We start from the raw sequence: 26,544 nt of genomic DNA on the forward strand, positions 1-26,544 counted from the left end.
CTTCCTAGTTTTTTACAATATCTTCCTAGTTTTCTCCTAGTTTTTTGTGCTGTTGCTTCCTAGTTTTTTATAATGTACTGCTGGAGAGCCTGTACATCTTCTACTTGCTAGTGTATTGGCCAAGTTCAGTTTGGCAAATTGCCATGATCTCCTTTTTGCTACATATTGTTCTAGTCTGTTGTCTGTCTCAAAGGGATTCTGTTCCATTACCTTTTTGAAATCAACTTCTATGCCTGCTTGAATGTCCATCGTTTGCATTGATGTTTATTGTCTATAGCTTCACAGCTTACTGTTATGCACTCTTTTGTTAAAGAAGCCAGCTTCTCTTCTCATTTCATTCAAATATTATCAAACTCTTGCAGATGCTCATCCCTGACCATTTTCTTATCTTATTCATCTATCTTTAGAAATTGGTGTCAACAAACTTCTTTTACTTATGAACTTATTTCTTGATCATAGCATAACTGTTCTTCATAGTGTATGCTACAGAGCTGTCTTTTGTGCTATCTTTATATGCCAATGTAGTCATCTTCCTCTGCCATCTTCATTCTTTCAGAATTTTTTCAAGTTTTCACTCACATTGACCATGGGTACCTAAACACTGTCCTCAGTACGATTTCAGTTTGATTGTAAGATATCTTGGTTTTTCTTCCTTTGAACGTTTAGTAAATAGTTTGCTCTACCATATTTCCTTGAAGATGTATTTTCTTTTGTTGCTTTCTTCAGGTAGTAGACAGTCAGACATTTTTATCATTCATGTTACTTGTAATCTTTTATATTTATACATTCATGTTTATATATATATATATAAAGGCTCTGTATTTATATCAGGGCTGAGCCTTTCTACCAAAGAAATAAGCTGCAAGAGAGGGTACCCTCTGTTGTATTTTTTTTCAGGTTTGTAACTATCCTGATTAAACAAGAATATAGTTCAGATGAATATTTTCTGTATGCTGTCTGGGCTTCATTCACATTAATAAATTGGCTTGTGCAGCTGATCCATTTTGTCTGTCAAGATGTACCTGAACACCTTCAGTGGGAATGTATTGTTAATACCCATGAGATTTGCCATTTGACAATGCCTTTGGCTTCCCAGAGTTGGAACCCTTTAGGAGACATTTTAAAAACTGGAATGTGGATAAATTCAAATACTTTCATCAAATTGCTCTCTCTTCAGTTTTGGGGTTCTGTTTTCCTACTGAAGTTATTCTACAAGCCATATGGAATCCCTAATGGAATTGTTATTTTATATTCTGGCCAACACCCACTGTTAACCATTTCCAGGGTTCCTGGAATTTTGAAATATTTGGAAAAAATTAGATAAATACAGAAAAATAGTCTCATCTTTTTATATTCAGAACTTTTTCCATTTAACCTCTGTGTTTCTCTGAGACATAATTACAATTTCTGTGTTGGTTTTTCATGAGAGTGTGTTATACTGGATGTGGGCAAAATATGGCATCTAGTGACTAATGATGTCTCAGCAAGTATCTTTCCCACCTCAACTTTCACATCTTTGTGTGACATTAGGGATAATTGACACAGGACACCTCTCCTCAGTAGATGTCTCAACTCCATCTAGGATGAGAATCATCCAGGTTTTTATTTTTATGTCCCCTTTCCACTATCTTTAAGTTATTGAGCCCCATCCTTAAAACAGCTTGAATCTTTATCCAGTTCTTCTTGAGTGTTCACTAGTTTGGTTAATTTTGTGATTCACTAGCCCTTTATGGCTATGGAGAAAGAGGGGCTATAGCCCTTAGAGTGTGTCCACCCATATTTCACTAAGATTCTCCTCCAAGAGCCTTTCAGTATAGGAGCAAGTATTGTAGTATTCCTCCTATCTATTTATGTAACCACATATGTTCACACTGTTGGCTCCATGGGTACAATAAAGCATTACTGTCCTCACTGAAGCATTTGAGGCATTTTATTGAAATTATGAACATTACAAATGCTTCTAGGAAAGAAAATGGAATTTCTTATGCATACATACATGTAAGTTGCAGCAAGGATATGCACATTAACGAGTGTATAATAGGAGCATTATAAAGATGTTGTCCCAAATGAGGAATTATCAAGTGACAAGCTGAATGAAACACACCAACAATTTGTGACATTGATTGTTTTTATAAACAACTCCTATCCTAGCAGAGAGAAAAGCTACAGAAAGTTTACATTAACTGTGGCAATGGAATGGTCAACAAAAAGGAGAGATATATGCAAATGAGCAGCTGATTAACAGCTTTTGACAGTAGCCACTTAGTGTCTAGTTTTTGTGTTGGTTCAAGGAGTCAGCAGTGAATCAGCATAATTGAACCAATTAGCTGAAGGACCTACTTGTCGACTGGACCTGGAGAGCTTTTTGAGGTATCATAAAAATACCTGGAAAAACATATAAAACCCCATGTTTTTGGGTTGAAACCAGCTCTCCCCGATATTTCTTGAGGCAGACAACCTGCACCAGTTCCCTCAGAAGTCAAGAGCCAAACTACTGTAGTGAACAAGATGGCAGTTGTACCACCACTCTACTGTTTTCAGCAGGCAAGTTCTCCATAAGGTTTGATTGACATCTTCTCTAGTCTAAAAAGGTCTAGTGTATGATGTGTAAATAATATAAGTTCTCTCACTAAAACTGGATTATGTTGGTATATATTACATGTAATTGTTTAGTGGATAATTTGTTCAACATAATGTCAAAATTAATGAATCTGATAGAAGGTTTACTTATTGAACAATTACATGATCAAAGCAAAGACTTTGATGTGTTTGATGAAGAACTTTTTCCAGATGATTTTGGTACTTATGATGTTAATGAATATGTAAATATATTAGATATGGATGTAGAACATATTATTGTATGTTGTGTGTATCATTAGGATCTGAGTCAGTTCTTTGTTTCACATGTAAATTCCTTGAGTTGATAGATTTTGTGCTCACTCAGCTCCACACATGACTGTCTTCCTGGAATTTAAATAAATTCATTTATGACTCTTGAAAAGTCAAACCCAAATGACTGGCCTACACTGGCTCACCTGTTACACTGTCCTCCAATTCTTTTTTTGTTGTTGGTGTAAGAATTAAAGGGTGAAGAAGTACCCTGCTGAGAAGAATTCTTATTTCTGAGTGTCCTTTAGTCCATTCTTTCTATAAGTCTGATCTACCCCATGTTTTTATTCAAATGTACAAATGTTTGAACATTTGAAGATAAAAACGTTTGGGGACATATAGTAGGGCATACTGAGAGTAATTGCCAAGCAGGAGTTTCTAGGCATTTATTAGTGGGTATTGTGTGTGTGTGTGTTTAATTATAGGAAAGCCACATTGCACTATCTGCTGTGTCCGCTGAGGGGAATTGAAACTTTAGTGGGTATTGAAAGAAACTGTCAAGTAGGTGATTGTGGGTATATAGTAATTCACATTAAGAGTAGTTGCCAAGTAGGTATGTAGTAGTTCACATTAATAGTAGTTGGCAAATGGGTATTTATAGGTGTATAGTAGTTCACATTGAAAGTAGCTCCTGTGTGCGTGTTTGTGGGTATATAGTAGAGCACATTAATAGTTGTTGTCAAGTTTGTGTTTGTGAGTATATAGTAGATCACATTAATAGTTGTTGTCAAGTTTGTGTTTGTATAGTAGATCACATTGAGAGTAGTTGCCAAGTGAGTATTTGTGGATATATAGTACTTCCCATTGAGAGTATTTGTGAAGTGGATGTTTGTGGGTGTATAGTAAGTCATTTTGAGAGTGGTTGCCAAGTACATGTTTGTGGGTATGTGTTAGTAGGTACAGAGAGTATTTGTGAAGTGGATGTTTGTGGGTGTATAGTAAGTCATTTTGAGAGTGGTTGCCAAGTACATGTTTGTGGGTATGTGTTAGTAGGTACAGAGAGTAGTTACGGGGCATGTATTAAAATGAATTCATTAGTATGGATTGTTAGATGCAAAATATTGATGATTTCAGTTATTTTTGCTGTAGTTAATACTTCATTTATTTCAATACTGAAAGTGAAAAGCCACACACAAATTGAAAGAGTTCTTTTTTTTCACTTTTGGAGAGAAACTTAACAATATATGAAAAAATGTACACCTCAAGTATTTTGTTATTATTTCCTAAATACAAAAATTATGCTAAGTTTATTGTTCATTATTGTGAATACAAGTTAACTTAGCCATTTCTATTTACTGTCTTCATTCATTTTATAAAAGAAACCAAAATTCCTTTTTTTTTAAATTTTAGGTTTCTGTTTGACATTGTTTTTTAGATTGTAATATGTAACATTCATGATTTTTAAATGATTTGCTGTTGTTTATTTTAGGTTTGATTTGGCATAGTATTTGTTTGTTTCTGTAGGCAAGAGCTCCCAATGCTCCTGTAATTATTGTGGGAACACATTATGACCTTGCAAGAGAGAAATTTTCCTACTCTTACTGCGATGAACTTCAGCATATGATCCGAGAGCATTACATAAATGTGGTTGATGCAGACAAATGTGGATTGCCCCGGGTTTTAGATACAATTGAAATAAGTTGCAAAAGTCATCATAACATTAAACCTCTGTGTAACCTTATCTATGATATTGTATTTGAGCTGAGATGCCCTGGTGAGTACATTTATTGTTGATGCGATAATACCTCATTAGTTTAAATGTGAGGTAATGTTTTTTTTGTTTTTTTTTCTGAAACCAAAATTGTTAAAATCAAACTCACTTTACATTCATAGCCTGTGCTCTGAGGCACCTAATGATCACATGAGCAACAGTGGACTATTGTAAGGTCATTCACCTTGCTTACCACTCTTGGACCTGCATGTGTTACTGTTCAGTTCATTTATTGTTTGTGTTTTCATAAAATCATGCTATTTATAATGGATAAGCCTGAAGGAAGGCATGATCATATGTAAAAACACAGAGAAAGAAAGGAACAATTACTGAAAAACGAGGGAGAAACTATGAAATGGAAGTACTTCTTTGGATAATTTTCATGGTCATTTGATAGAAAGTTATTTATTGAACATTTACTTTATGATAATCCATGGAGGGATGACTTTACAGTTCCATCTCCAAGGCTTAGTTTTAAACATACCATTTATAAACAGTCTAGGAAAACAGTACGTTGACTATGTAGAATTATATGCAGACTTTTCTTTATGTTAAAATACTTTATTTGCAAGCTTTCAGCACCCTTACCAGAGTATTCATCGAACAACAGTGTATTGAGCGATAAAAATTCGTTAAACTGTGGAAGACTACTTTAAAATAGCTATCTAGGCAATAGTTGTAACTATAACTGACATCTGGTATTAAAGTTATTAAACGTATAAAATTATATAAGTCGATTGCTTCGACATGATAAACATAAGGAAAATACATTTATGGGTATTATATAGAGAAATACAACATAAAGCAATTTTTCAACTTCCAATAATACATTGTAAAATTAAAGGTTTTATTTTACATTGAAACCATGATAAATAGTATGCTGTATGTCTTTTATTAGTGGTGTTCATGCAGTATTGAGTAGTTGTTGGCTGTTGTTTTGATTAATATCCACTGGTGGTTCACTGTCTTGTGTTAGATGATAATAGGTACCTTGATTTTTTAAATTTGGTGTTTTCTTCTCTGTCTATTATTTTGGCATTTTTTAGTTCTGTTATATGGTTGTTTTCCTGAACATGAAAAGCTATAGCTGATGTGTTTATAGTACAGTTCTTAACCCTATCCTGATGGGCATCCTTTACTGTGCATGTTACAAGGTTTTAGTGACTTACATTCAAATTTTTATTAATCTATTTTTTGTTTAAGTTATACCAATTAGTATAGTATATAATCTTAGCTAATAATTCATATTTTGATAGTATATAAGTTTTAAGTTCTTAATTTTATAAGGCAATATTCTAAAAAATTATGAATTTCCTCCAGTGTGATGCATGTGACACATTTTCTCAAGGCATCTCCTCTTCTCTATATTATCCACCACCCCTCCAATAAGTGTGAAATTCAATGTAAATTTCTCACTATAAAATTGCTTAGACAAACCATAATTTTTATATCCTTCACTTTTGTTTGGCTACAAAGCTATCAAATAAAACATCCAACCCCTCTTGCCACATCCACCTGTCACATCCTGTCTTTCATGATTTTATAATAGTTCTCTTTCACATTTATTTCTGTATTATCTCTAACCAATAGAAAGCTAAGATTTTCATCTATCAAATGACATATTATATTACATTGTTTTCTGAATGCTGAATTATCAGTTTCACTCTTAGTACAAGCTTCGTTCTCACGGGAAAGATGATCAGTTTGGATGAATTTATAACAGCTCTTGTCATATTGCTAGAAAGCCAGACATATTGTGAGAGTTAGGGGAAATTGTCTGCTTTTTGCTTGTTATTAGTCTATGTTCTTTGGTGCATTATTTAATTAAATAAAAATTATTTAATGCATTACTACCATAGTATAAAAAAGTAGGGTTAAGTGTCATCAACAATAGACAGCAAGAAAAAAGAAGATTCGGGTAAGTACTTCATTTCTTGTTTTTCATGTTTATTCATTATTTACTATTATGAAAGTTCTAAAATGTAAAAATAGGGATCTTTTTAAGTTAGTTAAGATTAGATTAGGTAAAATAGATAATAATAATAATAATATAATAAAAATGTTTCATGAGGTATGCATGCGAGCAGCTTACTGGTAAAGTAATTCGATAATGTAATGTGACCTCCACATTCCTCAAAAGATTTAGAACTTAGATAGTAGTTAGATACAATTCAAAGAGCAATAAGACAATACAATTTAATTACAAATAGATGTGTGCTTTTACAAGTTTAAAGTTACTTGCAAATAAAGTATTTTAGTGTGAAGAAAAGTCTGCGTATAATTCTACATATTAATTTATCTATGTTATGAGTCTTAAGCAACAAGTACTTGGACTGTTATGCTAACTAAAAGAAACATAAGATTCTTATTTTAGTATTTATAATCAGAAAAGAAAATTACTTTTTTTATTACTATTGTAGAGTTGCTTAATATTTGAGATCACCCAGTATTCAGCACCTTAGAGTGAAACTGAAAGTAATTTTTATCATATTATAGGTTATTGGCCTTTATGGGTTTTGAATAAGATGAAAATATAATGGCATTTCATCTGCACACCTCATGTGTTGCATACTGCTGCCAACTAGTTTTTTGCTCAACATACCAGAGCTGATCAGGTCAGCTGAGTTACAACTTACAAATAACCTCAGTTGAATTACTGTACACCATTATAGTATTTTGGCACTTGTGTATAAAGTTAAAATCATAAATAATATTCAACATTAAACTAGTACACAATTAAAAACATTTTATTTAGGTCTATCTATGGCCTTCAAAAAGTTGATAACTCTACGTCATCCTCAGGATGATGACAAAACCTTGTCGAAACGTTGTCCATTTGCTGTTATATTAAAGTCTTTCTTCATTACCCATTCAAGCCGTCTCCAGCCATTATTAGTCTCAAAGTGGGTTCCTCGTCATCGAATCCTCAGGAGTTGTAACGTTGAAACATGTAGTCGTCAACTTTTTGAAGGCCATAAATAGGCCTAAATAAAATGTTTTTAATTGTGTACCAGTTTAACGTTGAATATTATTTATGGTTTTTACTGTACACCAGCTACTTATGACACAATATATATCTAAAGGTGTATGATGCATAGGCTGATGAAACATAATCTGTTCAGTTCTAGTTTGTGTGGTATTACATTATAATTAAGCCAATAAAAATGTTGATCATGATTAATGTGTGATAGAATTGCTATACACTCTTCTTAATAAACACCCATATAGAGAAAATCAAGAAAGATATAATAACAATTAGGCTCATTATGTTAGTGAAAATTTTAAGAAGCTCTCTCAGGCTCTTATCAAGTTTCAAGAGACAGTGGAAATTCTTTTTGAATATATATATATACTGAGTAGACTTCAGGAAGCTTTCATGGGATATCATTTATGAAACAATCTATAAAAACTGTAATGTTGAGTTCGTGAATATGCACTTAACAGTGATTTTATTATGTGACTAAAACTTGATCTTTGACAAATGGGTCAAGCATTAGATAAATGAATCAAATTAGGATGTTAGGGTTTGAAACTACAACAAAGAAAAAAATATTTTTACTTTAAGAAATATCCATTAGGAAAGGTCGAATTTGGATATTAATTAAGTTAAGTATGCTTAGGCCAACAAATAATACATGGAATGTGTGCTGGTGTAGTGGAAGGGATTTGAAATTAGTAGAATTTGAATTTTGTCCAATTGTTGCATATGCTCAAAAGAAGTTGATTAGGCATTATGTATGTTTTGTTATAGAAAACAGCATATTAGAATGAAAAGTGGTTTTACAGTAAAGCAGTTGTGATATAATTTATAAACAGTGGCATAAATTCAGTAATATAGTCTATCTAAGGGAAGAAAGCTTTTCTGTGTGTGGAAAAACAGGTGTCAAGGTTGATGGTAAAAATTATATAACAGCTTTTTAAAGTTGTGAGAGCTTAGGTAACAAAGTGCCGATTATTAGAACGTTAAATAGTTTAATGAATCAAATGAAAATATACATTGTGTATTCATAGTAAATACCATTTAAGATGTTGTTGAAAATAGTTTGATTGACAATTATTTTTCATTGTGGAAAAGTCAGATAGTAAAAGCCAGAAAAAAAGTATGAATATATTGATATCAAATTTATCAAATAGTCAGTAGAAATTTTACTGATATGAGTTACATTTTGTTCATTATAGGAAGTAAAGAAAGATTACTAGAGCAAAAAATCCCAGCAACATACTTGGCACTTGAAGATGTGGTGGGTTATTTAGCTTTAGAACGCCGGCTACAGGGGAAGGATCCAGTACTTCGAGCAGAGCAATACAAGTGAATATATTTGGTTTTTAGTTCAGTTTGGTTGGTTGATTGCTTTTCAATTCCAAACATTAGTTTTAGAACTGAAGTGTACCCAGTAGGGCTGGTTGTTTATACACATGTATACCTCTGGTTAATTTCTTGACTTTGAACTAGTTTTGATTATTTATTTATATTTATCATTAAGTCAACTTAGAATTTATTTTGGGTTACAGGATGATATCATATATATACAACTTCTTTAGTTAAATCTTTCGACACAAGGTCAGTCGATTTGACTGAGTCCTTCTGTACTCGTTTAAAGTTGACATCAATTTAATACTTATAACTCTATATATTGGGTATATCTTCACAAAATTTGGCAGTCTTTCAGTTAATATTACAAATCTTTCATGCACAAAAAGTCATATTTCTTAGTAAAGTACTTTTAATAAAATAAAATAAAGTTTTGTCCATGAAATATATTGAGTATTTGTTTTGAATGGTCCATGTGCAAAGTAATTTTCATGTTAAAATTAAAAATACTTTTTGCCATCTCAAACATCTCAAATTTCCTTTGTGTAATCCCTAAAACCTCCTAAATACGTTTCAAACGTTTTTTTTTCACTAAATCCTTGTAGTTTATGTTATTTTCTCTACCCTAATCTCAAAACTGGATCTGTAACCACTAAAAAAAATCGAAATAAACCTAAATTAACCTTCTTTTCTTTCTAGTATGACTTCAAATTGTAACCTGAAACTACATTCGTTTATCCTAAGTAGTTCTAAGTTTGTAACATTATACATATATTTATAATTAACTTTTATTGTTTTATTGCCCTGTGAACTATGTCTAACTGTTATCCGCGCCATTATAAGTTTTAATCACTCGGGGAACGTGCAGCTCATGTTAAACTATCGAATTATATTACCCATGAGCTGCTCGTGTGAGTGCTTCGTGAACAATTTTAATTATATTATTATTATTACTTATTTTACCTATTCTTGTCTTAAATAACTTAAAAAGATTCATACTTTTAATTTTAGTTACTTTTATAATAATAAATAAAGAATAAATATGAAAAACACGAAATAAAGTACTTACCCAATCTTCTTTTTTCTTGCCCTCGATTGTCGAGTAGAGTTAAGCCTGATTTTTTTTAGCGATTATGGTAAAGCACTTAACAATTTTTATTTACTTAAATAATACACCAAAGAATATAGACTAATAACATGCAAAAAGTAGACAAATTCTTTTACTTCTAAAAATTTCCTGGCTTTCTAACTATTAGACAAGAGCCGTTACAAATTCATCCAAGCTAGTCGTTAATTTTCCCACAGGAACGAAATTGCTATTCTGAGTGACATTGATGGTTATCTGTTCAGAACACAATGTTATACAAAATACCATTTGATAGATGAAAACCTTGACTTTCTATTAGTTATAAATAATATATAACGAAACATAAGGGAGAATTATCAACCAATTGTGAAAGAGCTGATGTGGCAGGAGGGGTCTGATTTTCTCTTTGATAGCTCTGTAACAAAACAAAATTGAAGGCCATAAAAATTATGGTCTGTTTGAGCAATAATGATTTTATAGAGAGCATTTTACATTTAATTTCATACATTTTCGAGGGGTGATGGATAAAATAGGGATGATGATGACATGCTAAGACAAAAATTCTCATGTGTGTTACACTAGTGGAAATTCAGGATTTTTCTATATATTTCCTTTTAGAATTAAGAACTTAAAACTTGTTTGCTATTAAAATATGGATTATTAGCTAAGATTTTATGCTATTCTAATTGGTATAGCATAAACAAAAATAGTTTAATAAAATTTTGAATGTAAGACACTAAAACCTTGTGTCATGCACAGTAAATGGTACCCATGCAGAAAGAATTAATATGCCTTCAGTGACACAACTGTAAGTCTGTTGACTTAGGCTGAAAATAAGGTTTCCATATCAGTGATGAGCACAAAACAGATAGTCCATTGTGTAGCTTTGTGCTTAACTACAAATAAACAAACAAAAAAGTTAGTTAATAAGTAATTTTTTTTTTCCTTTCAAAACAGTTTGGATGCAGAGAGTTATTTATTAAACAACATAACTTCTTAATTTGACTGGAAAAATACCAGATTCAATAAATATTCATTAAATGCATTCTCCTGCACAAAAAAAAAAGATAGCTGAGATTTCACCCATGATGTCCCAAAATAGTCAGCTGTCTTTTCTGTTGGTGAATCATGTAAGGGTCTAGGGCTTCCTTTGAGTGACAGTGGTTCAAAGTGACATGGGTGAGGTGCGTGTTATGAGAATCCTGGATTTTGTATGTTATAGTATTTCGGTATTTAAAGCCTGGCTTTCTTATGTTAGGCAGATTTTGTATCATTCTTAGTTATCCAGATTTTAGGTTTCTTGAGATTCTGTGCAGATTTAGATTTTGTGACTTCTAGATTTCCAGAAATTTTAACTTAGAGATTTACTTTAGTAAATTTGAGGCTTAGATTTCCATTACATTATTTAATTTTATGCTAAATTTTAAAGGTTTACCTTGTTTTAACATTGGGGTTTATTTTCATTTAAGATTTTTTATTTTCATGTTGCTTGCTGAAGGCTCACACTGAACTGATGAGAAAGAGCCATTAAAGGTTTCTTTTTCATTTCTCTCTTTTTTAACAGTTCCAAACACCCACCATAAACAATTATCCTTGTTTTTATTCAACACTGTGTTGTATTTGTCTCTGACTGTGTTGTAATAAAGATTGTTGTTGTGTATATTTTGTGTATTGGCTCCTTGTGTTTGACTAATTCAGTTAGAGTTTATAAAGACACAGACCTATGCTCTGTATCGTGATATTTGTTGGACCTACTATTTAGTGACCCTAGTCTTCACTTTTAGGGAAATATGTGTAATGCAAAATATCATAGAGTAGGTATGGAGGAGAAATTTTTTTGTCATGACCCTTTCTGAGTTGATGTTTAGCCAGATTCTCTCTCATACTCTATGGAGTACACTGAGCCTCTCAAACAGTAGAAATGGCATTTTCCACACATTGCAGAGTATATTAGGTGGAAGAGGAATTAAGAGCCAAGGAAGGGTTGTCAGATACTGGGAAATTCTCTCTGGTTAACTGACTTCTGCCAATGCAGCAGAAGTACCTGATAGCCATCATCCTGCAGTCATGAACCCAGGAATGGGAACAAATGTGAAATGGAGCACACAGAGGAGTTGACATAGCTCTTCGCTGAGATTGAGCATTGGTATAAATGGAGCTCAAACAACAGAGGACCATCACAGGGTGCATGGCAGAAGGAGCCCGAAATTGAGTGGGACTCTCTCTAGGACCCATAGATATTCATCTGTATCATCCTCAATAGTGAGGAATCTTGAAAGATGCAAGTTAATGTTAGTGATTAAACTGCATCAGTATGTAAAGGACTGGGACATAGTCATGGCCACACTATTCTGATAGTTCAGTGCAATACTGATGGTGGACATAGATACCAACAGGAGCTGTATCATTAGAGGTTGAGACAGTGGACACTCACCAATGATAGCGGTGATTGTTGGAGATGAAAGAAGCCTTTCCATGTGAGCCAGGAGAGGCCCTGATTATGAGCTTGGACAGTCAAGCCCTTGATAGTGTGGACACCTGTTAGAAACACAGTTACTTGAATAAAACACAGTGGTGGTTAAACTGTATCAGCGATTTGACCTGGTGAAAAACTGAACTGTCTGCCAGGATAAGTTCAAAGCTTAAAGGAATGATCTCTTAGTGATCACATAGTGAAGAGAGACAGGGTCTCAACTGACCCTGCAAAGACCCTAGCAGTTTGAGCTTGGCCCAATCTGTGGTTAGATGAACAGTTAATAGTTTCTTTGGATTTTCATCATTTAAGTTTTGTGGCCAGTTTCTCCAAGATGGCCATATCAGTGTCTGCTCCCATTAAAGCCAATGCATGTTTCAATTAGGCTGAGAGGTCCTTGAAGCATGTTTTACTGAGTTCCTGTTGGATACAGATGTCAGTAATAGTTGAATTGAGGCAGTGTTGTCACAGTCACATGATGGGTGATTACATTGTGAGCCATATGCTTACAGCTCCTAAATGTTAAAACTGTAACAATGAAAGAACTGCTTGCAGTTTTGATCTTCATAATTTTTTTGCAGAAAGTTTACCCACAGGCTGGATTATGTGTCTCATGAACTTTTGAAATCCAGAAACACAATGTTGCAAGAGCATGATATCATGATATGGCATTTTCTGGGAGTGCAATTTGAAAAGTAGAAGAATTATCTCACCACACACTGATGAGATTATTCATTCATTACATATTCTGATCCTGGACATCATGTGGAAGTAAAAGTAATTTCAGTTTATCAGCCCTAGTCAGATGGTTTGGCAAAGCAGGTAGTACACACTGTCAAGTATATGATTGCAAAGTTTGTTAATCCTGGTTGAAGTGACTAGGATGAATATGTATCATGTGTCATTATAGCGCATCATGCAAGAGAAAAGATGTTGTTTGGGTGGGAAATGAAGCTCCTTGCAGTGGTGGAATGGCTAATAATTGATCTGGCAGATGTACACAACTTTGCATGCAAGGAAATAGAAAAGGCTGCAATGCGGCAGAAGAGATTCTAAAACAAAACAATGAAGTAAAGGACTTTCCGTCATGAACAAAGTAGCTTGAGTTGGTTACTCTGGTATGTATATTAGCTGTTACACACATATACATGGATTTTCAGATAAGGTCATTTATGAGTATTGTATAACACAAAGTGAATCCATTAAGTCTATAAAAATGGCGTGTAATAAAGTGCAGCACATTACATAACTCTCATTATATTTCTTCCCAAAAATAAAATTAGTGAGTAAAATTGTTTGGAACTTGACAAGAACTTTCATAAAAGTATGTATTTTGAGAAAAAAATAAAATATTTACTTTTGGTTTTTTTATACTATTTCTAATAGAAATTCATTACTTAATGTAGTTATTTGCATTCACTCTGAATAGTTAATCTTCAAGGTGATTTTAATTTTGAGTATTAAAATACTATCTATTATCTTACAGTTTTCACATTTCCCTTGCATAATTCTATAGCAAAATAATATATAAAAGTTTTTTAAAATGTTTATATTTCATTTTCCATTTCCTCTACCATATCAGTAACTCTAGCTATCATCATCATCTTCCAGTGCAATGAAATCTTAAAATTAAGAAATAGAAATATGTACATACCTTTAAACTCTTCATTGAATAATCTTAAAATATCTTCCTTGGGTCATACGCATAATTTCACATTTTTACCTTTTCACTTATAGTTTATTTTGATGTTCTACTTTCCTTTTGTGTTCTTTATCTTTGATCATTTATATTGACATGCATCAACAGGTGCTCATGGGTGATATAACATTAACATTGGCAGAGATGATTTTAGCCTCAGGCAAAATGTTGTTTTCTTTCGTTCTCGCTAACTGTTCTTTATCTTTGATCATTTATATTGACACGCATCAACAGGTGCTCATGGGTGATATAACATTAACATTGACAGAGATGATTTTAGCCTCAGGCAAAATGTTGTTTTCTTTCGTTCTCGCTAACTTTATGAAAGCTGCTTGAAAAAAGTATAGAATAAACTTAAAAAATCGTTAATCCTTTCAAATATGAATCTTAAAACACAAATAACACATAATTAACTAAAATGTAAAAGTAAAACCAAAATGCAAGTTAACTGCCTATCAAACTAATATGTATAAGGCAAGAAAAAATAGTCAAGCACTAGGGACCCCACCCTTAACAGTGGACTAAGCTTTATTTCACCAGATACACAGATAAACGTGTTTACATTTATTGTTAACTTGGAGATATTCCAACAGAACATCTTCCCTTTCTTTTGGTTATAAGCATGCCATTCAACTCTGCAAGTGGGTGTGGCTTAGCTTGAAGTGAGAAAAATTTTACAACTGTTATTTTGGGGACAAGTTCTTGGAATGTTCTCAGATTACTTGTAAATAACCTGTATTCACTGTACTTTCACTGTCTCTGGAGAATGTGTACATTTACTCACACACTTTCTTCTATACCTGCTCTTAAAGTTGAGAATCATAACTACAAGTGTGTAATGAGATATCAAAACTTAAGTTTTAAATAGTATTTTAGAAGTTTCTTTTGAAATAATGGAATAAAACTTAGATAATATAATACTTTGAAGTTTAATGTACTTGTTAATAATAATTTCATTTAAATCCATTAGCAGTAAAGTGGTTTAATTTAATTTTGAATGCAATTCAGTAACATGTAAAGAAACGGTTTTAAAAATGGCATTGTAGTTATGGGGTTAATGGAAACACAACTGCTAGGCAGCAGTTGAATAAGAATATGAAAATTTGATATAAATGTTAAGACTTTAAGTTATAAAGTTATCTGTGGTTGCTGGCTTGTGAAGCATTATTTCAAGACAGAGCACACCTATTTTCATTAATGCTAGCATGATAATGTTTCAGTTTTGATGTTGAAATGTTCAGCAGATGGTGAATATTTTAAAAAGAGAAATAATAAAGACTAGTATCATGCTAAACTTGCAGAAAAACATAATTTGACTTGTTTTTTGCAAGTTGGGGCCAAAAACTTTTCGGTTGTATTATCTGTAGAAAATAAAATTCATAAACAGTAGCAAGTAACATAATGAACATAAACTTGATGTACACAGTGTTTTATTTGGTTATGATTGAAAAGTTTTGATAAGGCAAAGTGACATCTTTAAAACTTGAACCTACCGAACATGTAGAGAAAGAGTTAAAGGGTTGTTTTGTTGTTGTTATCATGTTCATCATTGTACAAGGATTTTTATATATTTATTGTGAGTTCATTCTAAAAGATTTTTTTGTATAATTATAATACACTGGATGCTGCTTATTGTAATCACTTCGGGACACAGTTGCATTACTAACAATAATGGATTGATAATGTTTATTGATGAAATAAAAATTCAGCAGTTACAGTAATGTTTATTGATATAGGGTAGCAAATATATTACCTAAAAGTTTGAAAGCTGGATTTTTAAAGAAAGGAAAAACAAGAATTAGAAAAATTCATTTAAAGTTGACTGTCTACTATTTTTTTTTGGAGCAATTCATCGATAAAACTTTCATATTCATATTGTTTATGAAATTCGCCTGATCTGTGCTGTATGCCAAGTTGAAAAATTCAAAGCATTTCTTACATTTCAACAGTTGTTGGAGGTTTATCAGCTTTATGGTCTTCAGCTTCTTCTTCATCTGTCAGTTGTGGGTCTATATGAGTAACAGTCTGACAGATGTCTGACACTGTGAGCTTAGCATGAAACTGAATATTTTGATCAATTGCCATCCAAGTTTCAAAATCATGTCAGTTGGTCTGTTTACAATTTCCCTGTATCTTTGTCTTCTTTCAAAGATCCCCCATGATCAAAACAATTCTGAACTGTCTTTTCAGACACTTGCTTCCATGACATGACTAAAAGCTGCAGTGCCTCTAGGAGATTAGTTTTTTAGGTAAATCACTTGCACTCAGTTGTTGCATATCCTCAATATTTTCTAAGATTCTAGTGCACATTTCTCGATGGTAATAAGCCTTTAATACTCAGATAATTCCCTGATTACATGGTTGGATCAATGATGTTGTATTTGTGGGTAAGAAAATAACCTTAATGTGTTTTAATGACACATTAATGACGTGTGCAGTATAGTTGTCAACAAGCAGAACAATGTTGTGTTTCAACTCATTATCTCATTTCATTAACCAATCAGTAAAGATCAGGGCTGTCATCTAAGCAATCAAGTTTGAGCAGTAGTCAATGGGTAATTTATTCACACCTTTAAAACACTGTGGATTCTTGTTTTTTTTAATCACCAAAAGCCTTTCTTTGTTACCAGATATACTTACACAGCATAGGACTGTCACACATTCCTTTGAAGTTTTATAGCCTTTTGCACTCACTTTTGAACAAATAAGTATGTTCAGGCAAGGCACAATAATAAAGCCCAAAATTGGCTCATTTTTTAAAATTTTACACAAAAGAGGTTGGGAAATTTTTAATTGCACTGCTGCATTACGTTGCCCCATTTTTGGTAACTTATCATAGCATTCTAAAATGGCAACTTTTTCTATAAGGGTCAGTTCTTTATGCTTCTTATGCACTTCTTCCATTGTTAAAGAAGGTTAAAAAAAAATTTAATTTGTGGGAGCACTATCTTTCACAAAGGAACATAAACAACTGTACTGTAATTATGGAAAGGAAACACAAGAGCATAGGGGATTTTAATGACAACTTGGCCATGACCTATTTTATTGTGAATCTTCCTCAGGTCATATGACCTTGAGATGGTTAAGCTGATTAAAAGTGATAAAAAACGAAGTGCTGATTACAATATACGATAATTATAGTATTTTGGCACTTGTGTATAAAGTTAAAATCATAGATTATATTCAACGTTAAACTGGTACACAATTAAAAACATTTTATTTAGGCCTATCTATGGCCTCTACATGTTTCGACGTTACCACGTCATCCTTAGGAGTTGTAACATCGAAACATGTAGAATCGTCAACTTTTTGAAGGCCATAGATAGGCCTAAATAAAATGTTTTTAATTGTGTACCAGTTTAACGTTGAATATTATTTATGATTTTACAATATACGATGTTTTTCCTATTTATTTTTTATATGTTTGGTTATTATACAAATGATAGCATTATCTGTGATCACAGTAAGTGGCATCCAGTGTATATACCATTTCTAAAGACTTGTTTTTCCTGTAAGTGGTATATTGTGTTAGATGTTCCCTTCATAATTGGATATGAGATGTTTGATAATCATTAACTTATTTCACTGTATTGTAAAGTTGGATGTGTGGTTGTACTGTGGGGAAAGTGGTTTCACTGAGGCAGGGGTGAAAATTTTCAATTTCTTAAACAATGCATGATTATAGTTTTATTTGTTTTTTATTGTTGTTGTTTTATAATTAGGGGGGAGCTTGGAACTAAAGGTAGGAGGAGAAATATGATAAGGACAATACCTTAGGTTTGCTACCCCTTTAGTAATAGCATGTAAATTTTGTGAAATTTAGTTTCTTACAAATGATTGTTCAAATAAACGATGTAACTTCTCCTTACTTTAGCTGCTCACACACAAGACTCGATTCATTAATTGTTTCTTAAATGTATTCTTATATATGAAAGATAGCTGTGACATAATCCTGAAATAGACAGCTGTCTTCTCTGTTGGCAAAGCATATATATATATAACAGTTTCTCTGCTTTTGGGTTCAAGAGGGTTTTTTCTGGATACTCTGGTTTCCACCCACAACAAAATTCACTTGGGCATTTGATCATTTGGTCCCAGTTTCCCTGAAAGGTCCTTATATATCTCTGGTTTTCTTTCTTTCAAAAATAAAATAATTCAAGAACATACCAATTATATGTGACATTTAAAATAGTTATAATACCAATTGGTACCTTAACCATAAATAAAAAGACTAAGTAGAGTATGTTGAAACTGGATGCTACGATCAAATGCTTTGTTCTCTTTACTACATCATCTAATGGCTCCAATGTACATGAGGAAGAAAACCTTTCAACCCTAAGATCTTTGAGCTTTCTCCAGTCTCCATCATGGATTTTCAACAAGACAACTATGTTAGATATAATATTTTTGCAGTCAAAATCTAACAATTCCTCAAAGTCAAGCAAATTCACTTGTTGGGTTGAAGGGAAACAATTGTTCCTGAACACACCTGTTGGGAAGAGCCTTCAACTTTCGTGTTGTACTTCCATTTTTGAAACAAAATGCCAGTGATGTTAAGTTGTTTTTTTTTGTGTTCAATTGATTGTAGTTCAGATTCATGTGGGTGAGCTGCTTGTGTTAAGTAGCCTGGCTTTGTTTATGTTGTTATATTTTGGTATTTATAGCCAGGCAGGTTTGTAGGTTTCATAGAGTTATCCATTTTAACTTTTTTATTTAATTTGTAGGAGGTTCACACTGAACTGTTGTGAGAGAACTAATAGAGGTTTTTTTTTAATATTTCTCTTTCTTAACAATTCCATACACTTATCCTTATTTTTATTTTATTGTATTTGTCTCTTGACTGTGTTGCAATAGATTAATGTTGGGTAACTTTTTTGCATTGACTCAGTTGTAGTTCAGAGAGACACAGACCTATACTGTGTAGCATGATATTCTGATACGGTACATTACCTCAGCTCACATAATTAGCTATTCTCATTCAGTGCTACCCTCTATATGTAAAAAAAATTACACATGCCACAAGCCTTTTGCCTCCCCTCCATTGGAAATGACTCATTCCAATGTGTTTTTCATGCAAATCGTCATGCAAGAACCCTCCACCAGTGAGAGTACCACACATTTTAGTTATGCATTTGGCTCCCTCTAGTCAATTCTACCAAATTATCTCTTCTCGTTTGGCAGTGCTCATGTTTAGATGTTTCAAATTTTGCTCTCATGTGCTTTGTCATTGTAACTTCAACAGTTATACTTCCAAAGTTGTTTTTTAAACATTTTTGATTATCCAACTGACAAATTTATTTTCAATTTAATTTCCAGTCATTTTTTGTTTTATACACGTTTGTATTTATCTGTCAAACAAATTGTTTGATTTATTATTTTCTATGAATTCCGAGGTTAATGTGACGACTTTGGGTCTCACACCTACTATAAACTCTTTTTCACTGGCTTTTTCATTGTTGGATTTATCTGTGATTATTCATCAAGAGATTGATCATTATATGGGTCAACCACCTTCTACTGAAGTTGCTCCACTTCCTCACAAACAATCCAAGCCTGTTCATTCTGATGAAGGTTTTGATAGCCTTTTCGAACCACCAGCTGTATCTTCCTATGCCCCACCTGCAGAATCAGCTAGGCCTAATACAACATTTTTAGATATGATTTCTCAGGTATTTGATGTGTTATGATTCTCATCCTCCTTTGTTAAAGGATAATACTTCTTATTTAGTTTTCTCACCTTCCCCAGATATTAGGGTTCATGCTGAGCATTTTGCTTCCTAATTGGTGGAGGGTGTAAGTATGCCTCACCCCCCACAGGCTAAAGATCAGTTTGCATTGGCATGCCATCATGCATACTGTTCATTTCTAGACTATAAGTTGTTGGGGTCTATTTTGCCAGTTTGGGGGCACTCCCTGATTTTCCAGGTTATTCAATCCATGCCCAGTTTTCACACCTTCATCTTGCTCTTACTTCCCTTCTATGGTATTTATTTACCATACATCTCCTTTCAGAGGCTATGCACCAGAATCCTTAAGGTTTTGAGGGACAGCATTTCCTTCATTACCTCCACGTTGGCTCATTTGTCAACCTCGGCCTTTGCGTTACATGCATGATTTCTCTGTTGTTGGGATCTTTTGGGTCATGATGCGGCCTTGTCACAGGTTTGTTTGCCATCCACTTATTTCAGAAAATTAAGTGTAGCCCCTTTTATTAGGCGATATGTTTTCGACCATATTCCTGACACTTTGGAATCACGAGTGGAATCCCTGCATCAACACTATCCTTTCTTCTTTGGAAGCTTGTTTGTCACAGTTGGAATCATGATAGGCCCCTATTCATGTTTCCTGCTCAGCCCTTACCTGTTCCTTCTTCCAGGGGCTCCAGATCTTGTCATTTTCTTTCATGTAGGTTGGCATGACGCCAACAATACCAGTTACTACCCAGTGGGTTCTGGTCCAGTCGGAGCTCAATTGTGCAACTTTGATCCTCTTTGGCGATATTTCGTCATAAATCAGTGGATTATTTGGGTTCTCTCGGACCAATTTGTTTTAGAACTCCTTTTCCCTCCTCCTCCTTTGTCACAGATACCCATTTCTATCTCTCAGAATCCCATTACCAGCCAGTGATTGGCAGAAGCAGTTCAAGATCTTTTGTCTTGACAGGCCATTGAAGGTGTGAATCATCTTTCTCCTGGTTTTTATTTCAGACTTTTGTTGTCCTCAAGAGAACCAGATACTGGTGGCCTGTCATAGATTTGTTCTACCTCAATGAAATTTTCAATTTCCCTCATTTTACCATGGAAAGTTTTCTCGCCCTGAGTTGGGCTTTTTCTCCAGATTTATGGATGACCAAAATGGATGTCACAAATGTTTACTTACATATACCGCTAGCTCGGCAGTTGTGACCATATCTTCAGTTTGTTCATCGAGGGGTGATTTATCAGTTTTGTGCACTACCATTCAGACTTGCTTCAGCCCCATATTTTTTTTTTCTTATCTGGTGGTTAGAGCTTTTGATCATCATCTTCATACTCTCAGGATGCATTTTCATTATTATATGGAACACTGGCTACTGCTAGCTCGTTCCAAACAGGAGTCTGCCTGTCATATTCTTCAGCTGCTGTAGGAGGCAGCTTGAGTGGGCTGGTTATTCAAATTGGAAAATACTTTTCTTCAACCTATCCAATATCTGATCCATTTGTTTGTTTTTTTTAAACACCCACATCAGTTGGGCCCAACCTTCTGTTTGACTTCATTTGATGGAGCTTTTAGTTCACAATGCTCTTACTGCTCCCTCTCTTACAGCTTTTGAGGTTCTATTTGGGGATATGCGAGTTCTTTACTTGGAATCTTGCATGGGATCCTTTGCAGGCTCTTATTTTCTCCATCTCCTCAGACATTGTCTAGTAATGATTCATTCTGACAATTCAACAGTGCTTTCATACCTCAATCACCAGGGTGGCACCCATTCTCGATCCCTATGTTTTCCCATGTTGGATGTTCTTTTCTAGACCCATATGCAGGATATTCATATTGCGTGTCATGTTCTGGTTAGTTTCAAACTTGTCACAGAATTTCTTTCTTGCCCAGACAGAATCTATCTGATGGAGTGGTCTCTCGATTCTATGGTTTTCCAATGGCTTTGCCTTCAGTGGAGTACTCCACACAGTGATGCATTTGACACATCCCTCAACCACAAACTCCCTTCGTTTTGGACTCCTATTTCTCATCCTCGTGTCTTGGCTGTCGTTGCTTTCAGTCAAGATTGTACCAACAAATACCTATATGTTTATCCTCCCATCCAACTCTTTCACCAGGTGATTTTGATCATCCATACCACTCCTTGTCAGGTCCTACTGATTACTCCTTTCTGGCTGGCTCATCCATCCTTTTCTAGACTTATCCAGCCCTAACTTACCCCTCCACTACCTCTTCCTATGTCTCTCTCCCTTCTTTGGCAAGCTTGGTCATCAGTGTTTCATTCTGCTCCTCCTGTCCTCAGTCTTCATGCTTGTTTTTTATACAGTCCTTGGCGAGGAGACTGGGATTGTCCTGACATGTAGCTTCTTTTCTTTCCCATTTCATCCACCTTTCCTCCATGGAAGTTTATCACCATAAATGGAAAGTTTTCCGGTGTGGGTTTTTGGCTGATTGGCCCACTGTTCCTCATATTTCGAAAGTTCTTACTCAGCTTTTTAATTGGGTTCCTCTGTCTCCTCAACTTCCAATTATTGAGGGGCATTATCCCACACCTATGTTTTTTCCTGATACCATAGGATTTTTACCTCTCCTACACCTACTCTGTTCATCCGTTTCTTCCAGATTCATTGTCCTCTGAGGCAGGCTGCCCTTCCAGACTGGGATGTTATTGTGGTCCTCCATTGCCTCTATTTGAACCATTTTCAATGTGCTCATTGTTTCAGTTTTCTCTTAAGACTTATTTCCTTCTCCTATTAGCCTGTAGACATCAGCGGTCTGATTTATTTGCCATCAACGTTACACATACTTTTTATCATCCTACATATCTGCTCCTTTGTTCAGATTGTTCTTTCCTCCCTAACACCTTGGCAGCTAGAGAGGGTAACTCCTCCTTTCCGCCAATTTCTCTCCCTTTCATTTCCTACCTTTATCTTCAGCCTGATCCAGATAGACCTTTACGTCCTGAATGTGCTCTTTGATGTTATATTGCCAGCACGACTTCCATCCATGGTGCCCATTCCCACCTCATTATCTTATGGCAGCCATTAGCCTTATTTCACTTTTGAGCATAATTCTCATTATTTGGATACCACTTTGTGGCAAGTGTTGCCTGAACAGGTATTCTTTAACCTTTAAAATCTACACTGTGCAGCCATGTCGATGGGTTTAGTATGTTCCATGGCTGTGCAATGCACACTGTTGAGATGGGGTGTTCCACGAGATCACTTGAAGGTTATCCTCCTGATGAAATTGCTTCATAAATATGCTTGTCTGGGACCATACCACCCATGGACTACATGGGTAAAGTAGAAGGGGATAGCTACCCATCCCTGCTATGCCTATATTGAGTAAATCAGTATGGTCTGCTTTTAAAATAGGGTTTTGTGGTCTCCCATTGCACTGTCTCAGGTACTCATGTTCCTCTGGACTCTCCACTGCATTTCACCTCTCATTTCTTTTTGTGGAGTTTGGGAGTCCTTCCCACTTACCAGTTCCAAGCCACTAGGGTGGTGGACTGTGGAGGCATCCTCCTGAATAGTTTAATGACATAAAATTTCAATACAGAAATACCATTAAGTGCAGAGTAGGGCGGTGGTGTTCTGCTGGTGTAAATGACATGATATCCTCCACTATAAAGCATATGTAAACCAATGGAGTAAGATGTCAAATTGCATTTCACCCCTTTGATTGGGATACCTCATCCTACCCCCATGTGGATATTCATTTCCACTGGTCAGGTTGTGGCTTTGGAGTAGAACTAATCAACATAAATTCTCACACATATTATGAATGTCTATCTTCCTCCTTCAACAATACTCCATCTGTGTTGTGGGTCATGGTGGAGGTACTGGGATTGTTACAGTTTTTTTCCCATCTGCTCTCTCACTATCTTATTCTGAGGACATTATTGTACCTGGATTAGTTCCGGTCATTTTCAGTGTTGAGGTAGTCGATATCTCTTTGGTAGACATCTTCTTGATTCCGGATGTCAGGTTCCTGGATTGATATATCATTTCCTATCCTTAACATGTGCCCTGTTTTGGAGTAGGGAGGGGGGAGGGTTTGAGATCCCCTCTGGTCTCTTGAACTTGAAGTGAAGATGGTATGATCCTGATACTACCCCCACATGGGTGCCAGTTCCCAACGGCATGGGTTTTGGATGTACAGTCTGTCATGCCCTAGCTACTCTACACCTAGGGGCACATCCTTTTAATTTTACCCACTTTTAATTATTTCTGGGATTGACTTTCATAAATATTGCATGCTTCAGATCACTTTCTGGCCATACTTCATCCGATTGGAGGTGCTCTTCTGTTTTCTGTCCATATATACAACATTTTTCTATGATGGGTGAAGAGTATACCTGGTTCAGAAGTGGTGGGGTTCCCCACATCAGATCTTATAATCCAATTGTCTCATCTTAGGGAGTGTCCTTCAGATGCTTCTTTTCTTCACTCAACCTATTCAGTGTGAGATTCTAGCTAATTATGTGAGTGGAGGTAATGTACCATATCAGAAGTTATAATTTTCCTGGACTGAAAATCTATTTCCGATAGATACTTACCTCCTCTCACCCTTCCTCCCCACTTTCCTATGGTGCTTACGTCTTCTGCCAAACTTCGAGTGATAGTTCTGTAGTGGCATGTAGAGGGAGTCACATTGGTGGAGAAGTAACACATAAGAGACACACTGGAACGAGTCATTTCCAATGAGGAGAGGCAAAAGGCTTGTGGCATGTGTAAAAATGTTTTGCAAATAGAGGGCATCACTGAATGAGAATAACTAATTATGTGTCAAAAGGTAAGTGCCTATCAGAAATACATTTTCAGTACAAGAAAAGTATACCTTTGTCAAACCTGTTTGGCGGACTCTATATTTTATTATATAAAATACCATAAATGTAGCATTTTATGGTTAATAATTTATATTTTACTAGGTTTGGCTCCAAGTTTTGATACAAAAAGTTAATAATTTCCATTTATGATGAAGTTCACTTCTAGGCTTTGGTCTAAAAGTACTTTAAATGCTATTCTAAAATACTGTCCTTAGTGAACAAAACTTAAAAACAAGTTACTTTCAATTCACAACAGTTCAATCAAAAGTTAAGTGAAAGTATCCTAAAATCTGCAAAAGTTTGTAATATTATTGACTGTTAACGTTGCCAAAAGGTTTCTAAGAATTACGTTATTTTTACAAAAATTCTTAGAACTTTTGAAAAAAAAACCTGTAATCCTGTCTTACATTGGCAAGTCTGACTTTATATACAATAACCAAAATACACTAATAAAGCTAAGTTTGCACAGAGATACACTTCACATGTAATATCTGTGTTTACTGGGAGTTGAAATTTAGGGCACGACTGCTTCTGACCCTTATCCTATTCACTGACAGGAAAGATACTTTTCTATATCTGGGCATTTTAATTATCTTCCTTGCAAGAAAGTCCATTAATTACCAATGAAGGAACCCACATTTTGTACACTCTTAAAACAGGAAAGGTGAAGTGTTACTTAAGTGATTCTCTGTGTCTAAGCTGAAAACTCAAAAAACACAGTATTTTTTTTAAAAAATCCATCTTGACTAAGGGTTAGCAGGCATATATTACCATCCTTTACCACACTTGATATGTATGTATTGTTCAGCTTGTTATGATTAGCATTTCATACCCATACTGTGTACATAATTATGAATGAACTTGAATTCACATATTGTTGATCTAATAATGATTGATCTGATATATATATATATGTAGTGTTTAGCTAATGATTGATAATGAAAGTCTTCTGGATATATCCAGAAATCCGGATATTTCTAAAAAATCCTGAAAACCTCCGGTTTTCTTCCGGAGAAACACATTTTTAAAAATTATTTATCGGATATTGGTGTTCCATGCCATAGATAAGCGTTTATGCAATCGCGTGGTTTGTTTACATTGTAGTCTCGCAATGCTTGCTGGTGTGTATGAGACCTTGTATGCTTATAATGCAAACTTCATGTCATGTGATCGAGATTTTATCTCGAAAACATGCTTTAGAAAATGCGGTCATTCTTTTGTGTACCTTTCTATTGAGTGAGACAATTGAAGAGCCTTATCTATTCAAAGGTGTTTACCAAAGCGATATTAGATCAAATGAAATGTACAAACAAGTAGACAGGTCGGCAGATATCCGTAGCATAGAAGGAAAGGTAAAGAACAAATTCAAATGGTCTTGGCTGGAGGAAAAGGATGTAAATGGTGACTTTTTATCGGACTTTGTGAGGAAAGTGGACAGGTCAGGATATGCAGTATACACGTGGTTAGTAAATTTTACTTTATAGATCTATTAAAGTTTATAATCATTTCTTGTACTAGAGTTTTAGAAAATCGTTAATTTCTTAATTATCATTCAATGACGTGACTGATCAAGACGGCATATCAATTAAAGCAGCTATCGATGTGCATGAAGATTAGCTCTGTTTAATGAGTCATAGTGAAGAATTTAAAATATATATTATCAACTAAGAACTCTCAGTAGTATCTTATGTGATTATGTTTTGGATTTTCACTGTGACCATTAATAGGGGGAATTTCGAGCAGGCAAGCGCGTATGGGGATATTCTGCCCAAATTTTCTTTAGGTTAGGACTTAAGTTTTTTCACGGTTATATACACAGTGTGTGTGTATATATGTGTG

General features: G+C 34.4%; 1 protein-coding gene across 1 annotated transcript in view; it reads left to right on the forward strand.

Moving 5' to 3' along the window:
* The window catches only part of LOC106462914 (leucine-rich repeat serine/threonine-protein kinase 1-like), a 257,033-nt gene that overhangs the window by 179,499 nt on the left and 50,990 nt on the right, over nucleotides 1-26,544 (forward strand). The window contains exons 15-16 of the mRNA XM_022390319.1: nucleotides 4,354-4,603; nucleotides 8,780-8,909. Of these exons, the coding sequence (XP_022246027.1) occupies nucleotides 4,354-4,603; nucleotides 8,780-8,909 (380 nt within the window). The remainder of the gene's footprint in view (nucleotides 1-4,353; nucleotides 4,604-8,779; nucleotides 8,910-26,544) is intronic.

Source organism: Limulus polyphemus, unplaced genomic scaffold, assembly GCF_000517525.1.
Source record: "Limulus polyphemus unplaced genomic scaffold, Limulus_polyphemus-2.1.2 Scaffold1281, whole genome shotgun sequence".
Lineage (NCBI taxonomy): Eukaryota > Metazoa > Arthropoda > Merostomata > Xiphosura > Limulidae > Limulus > Limulus polyphemus.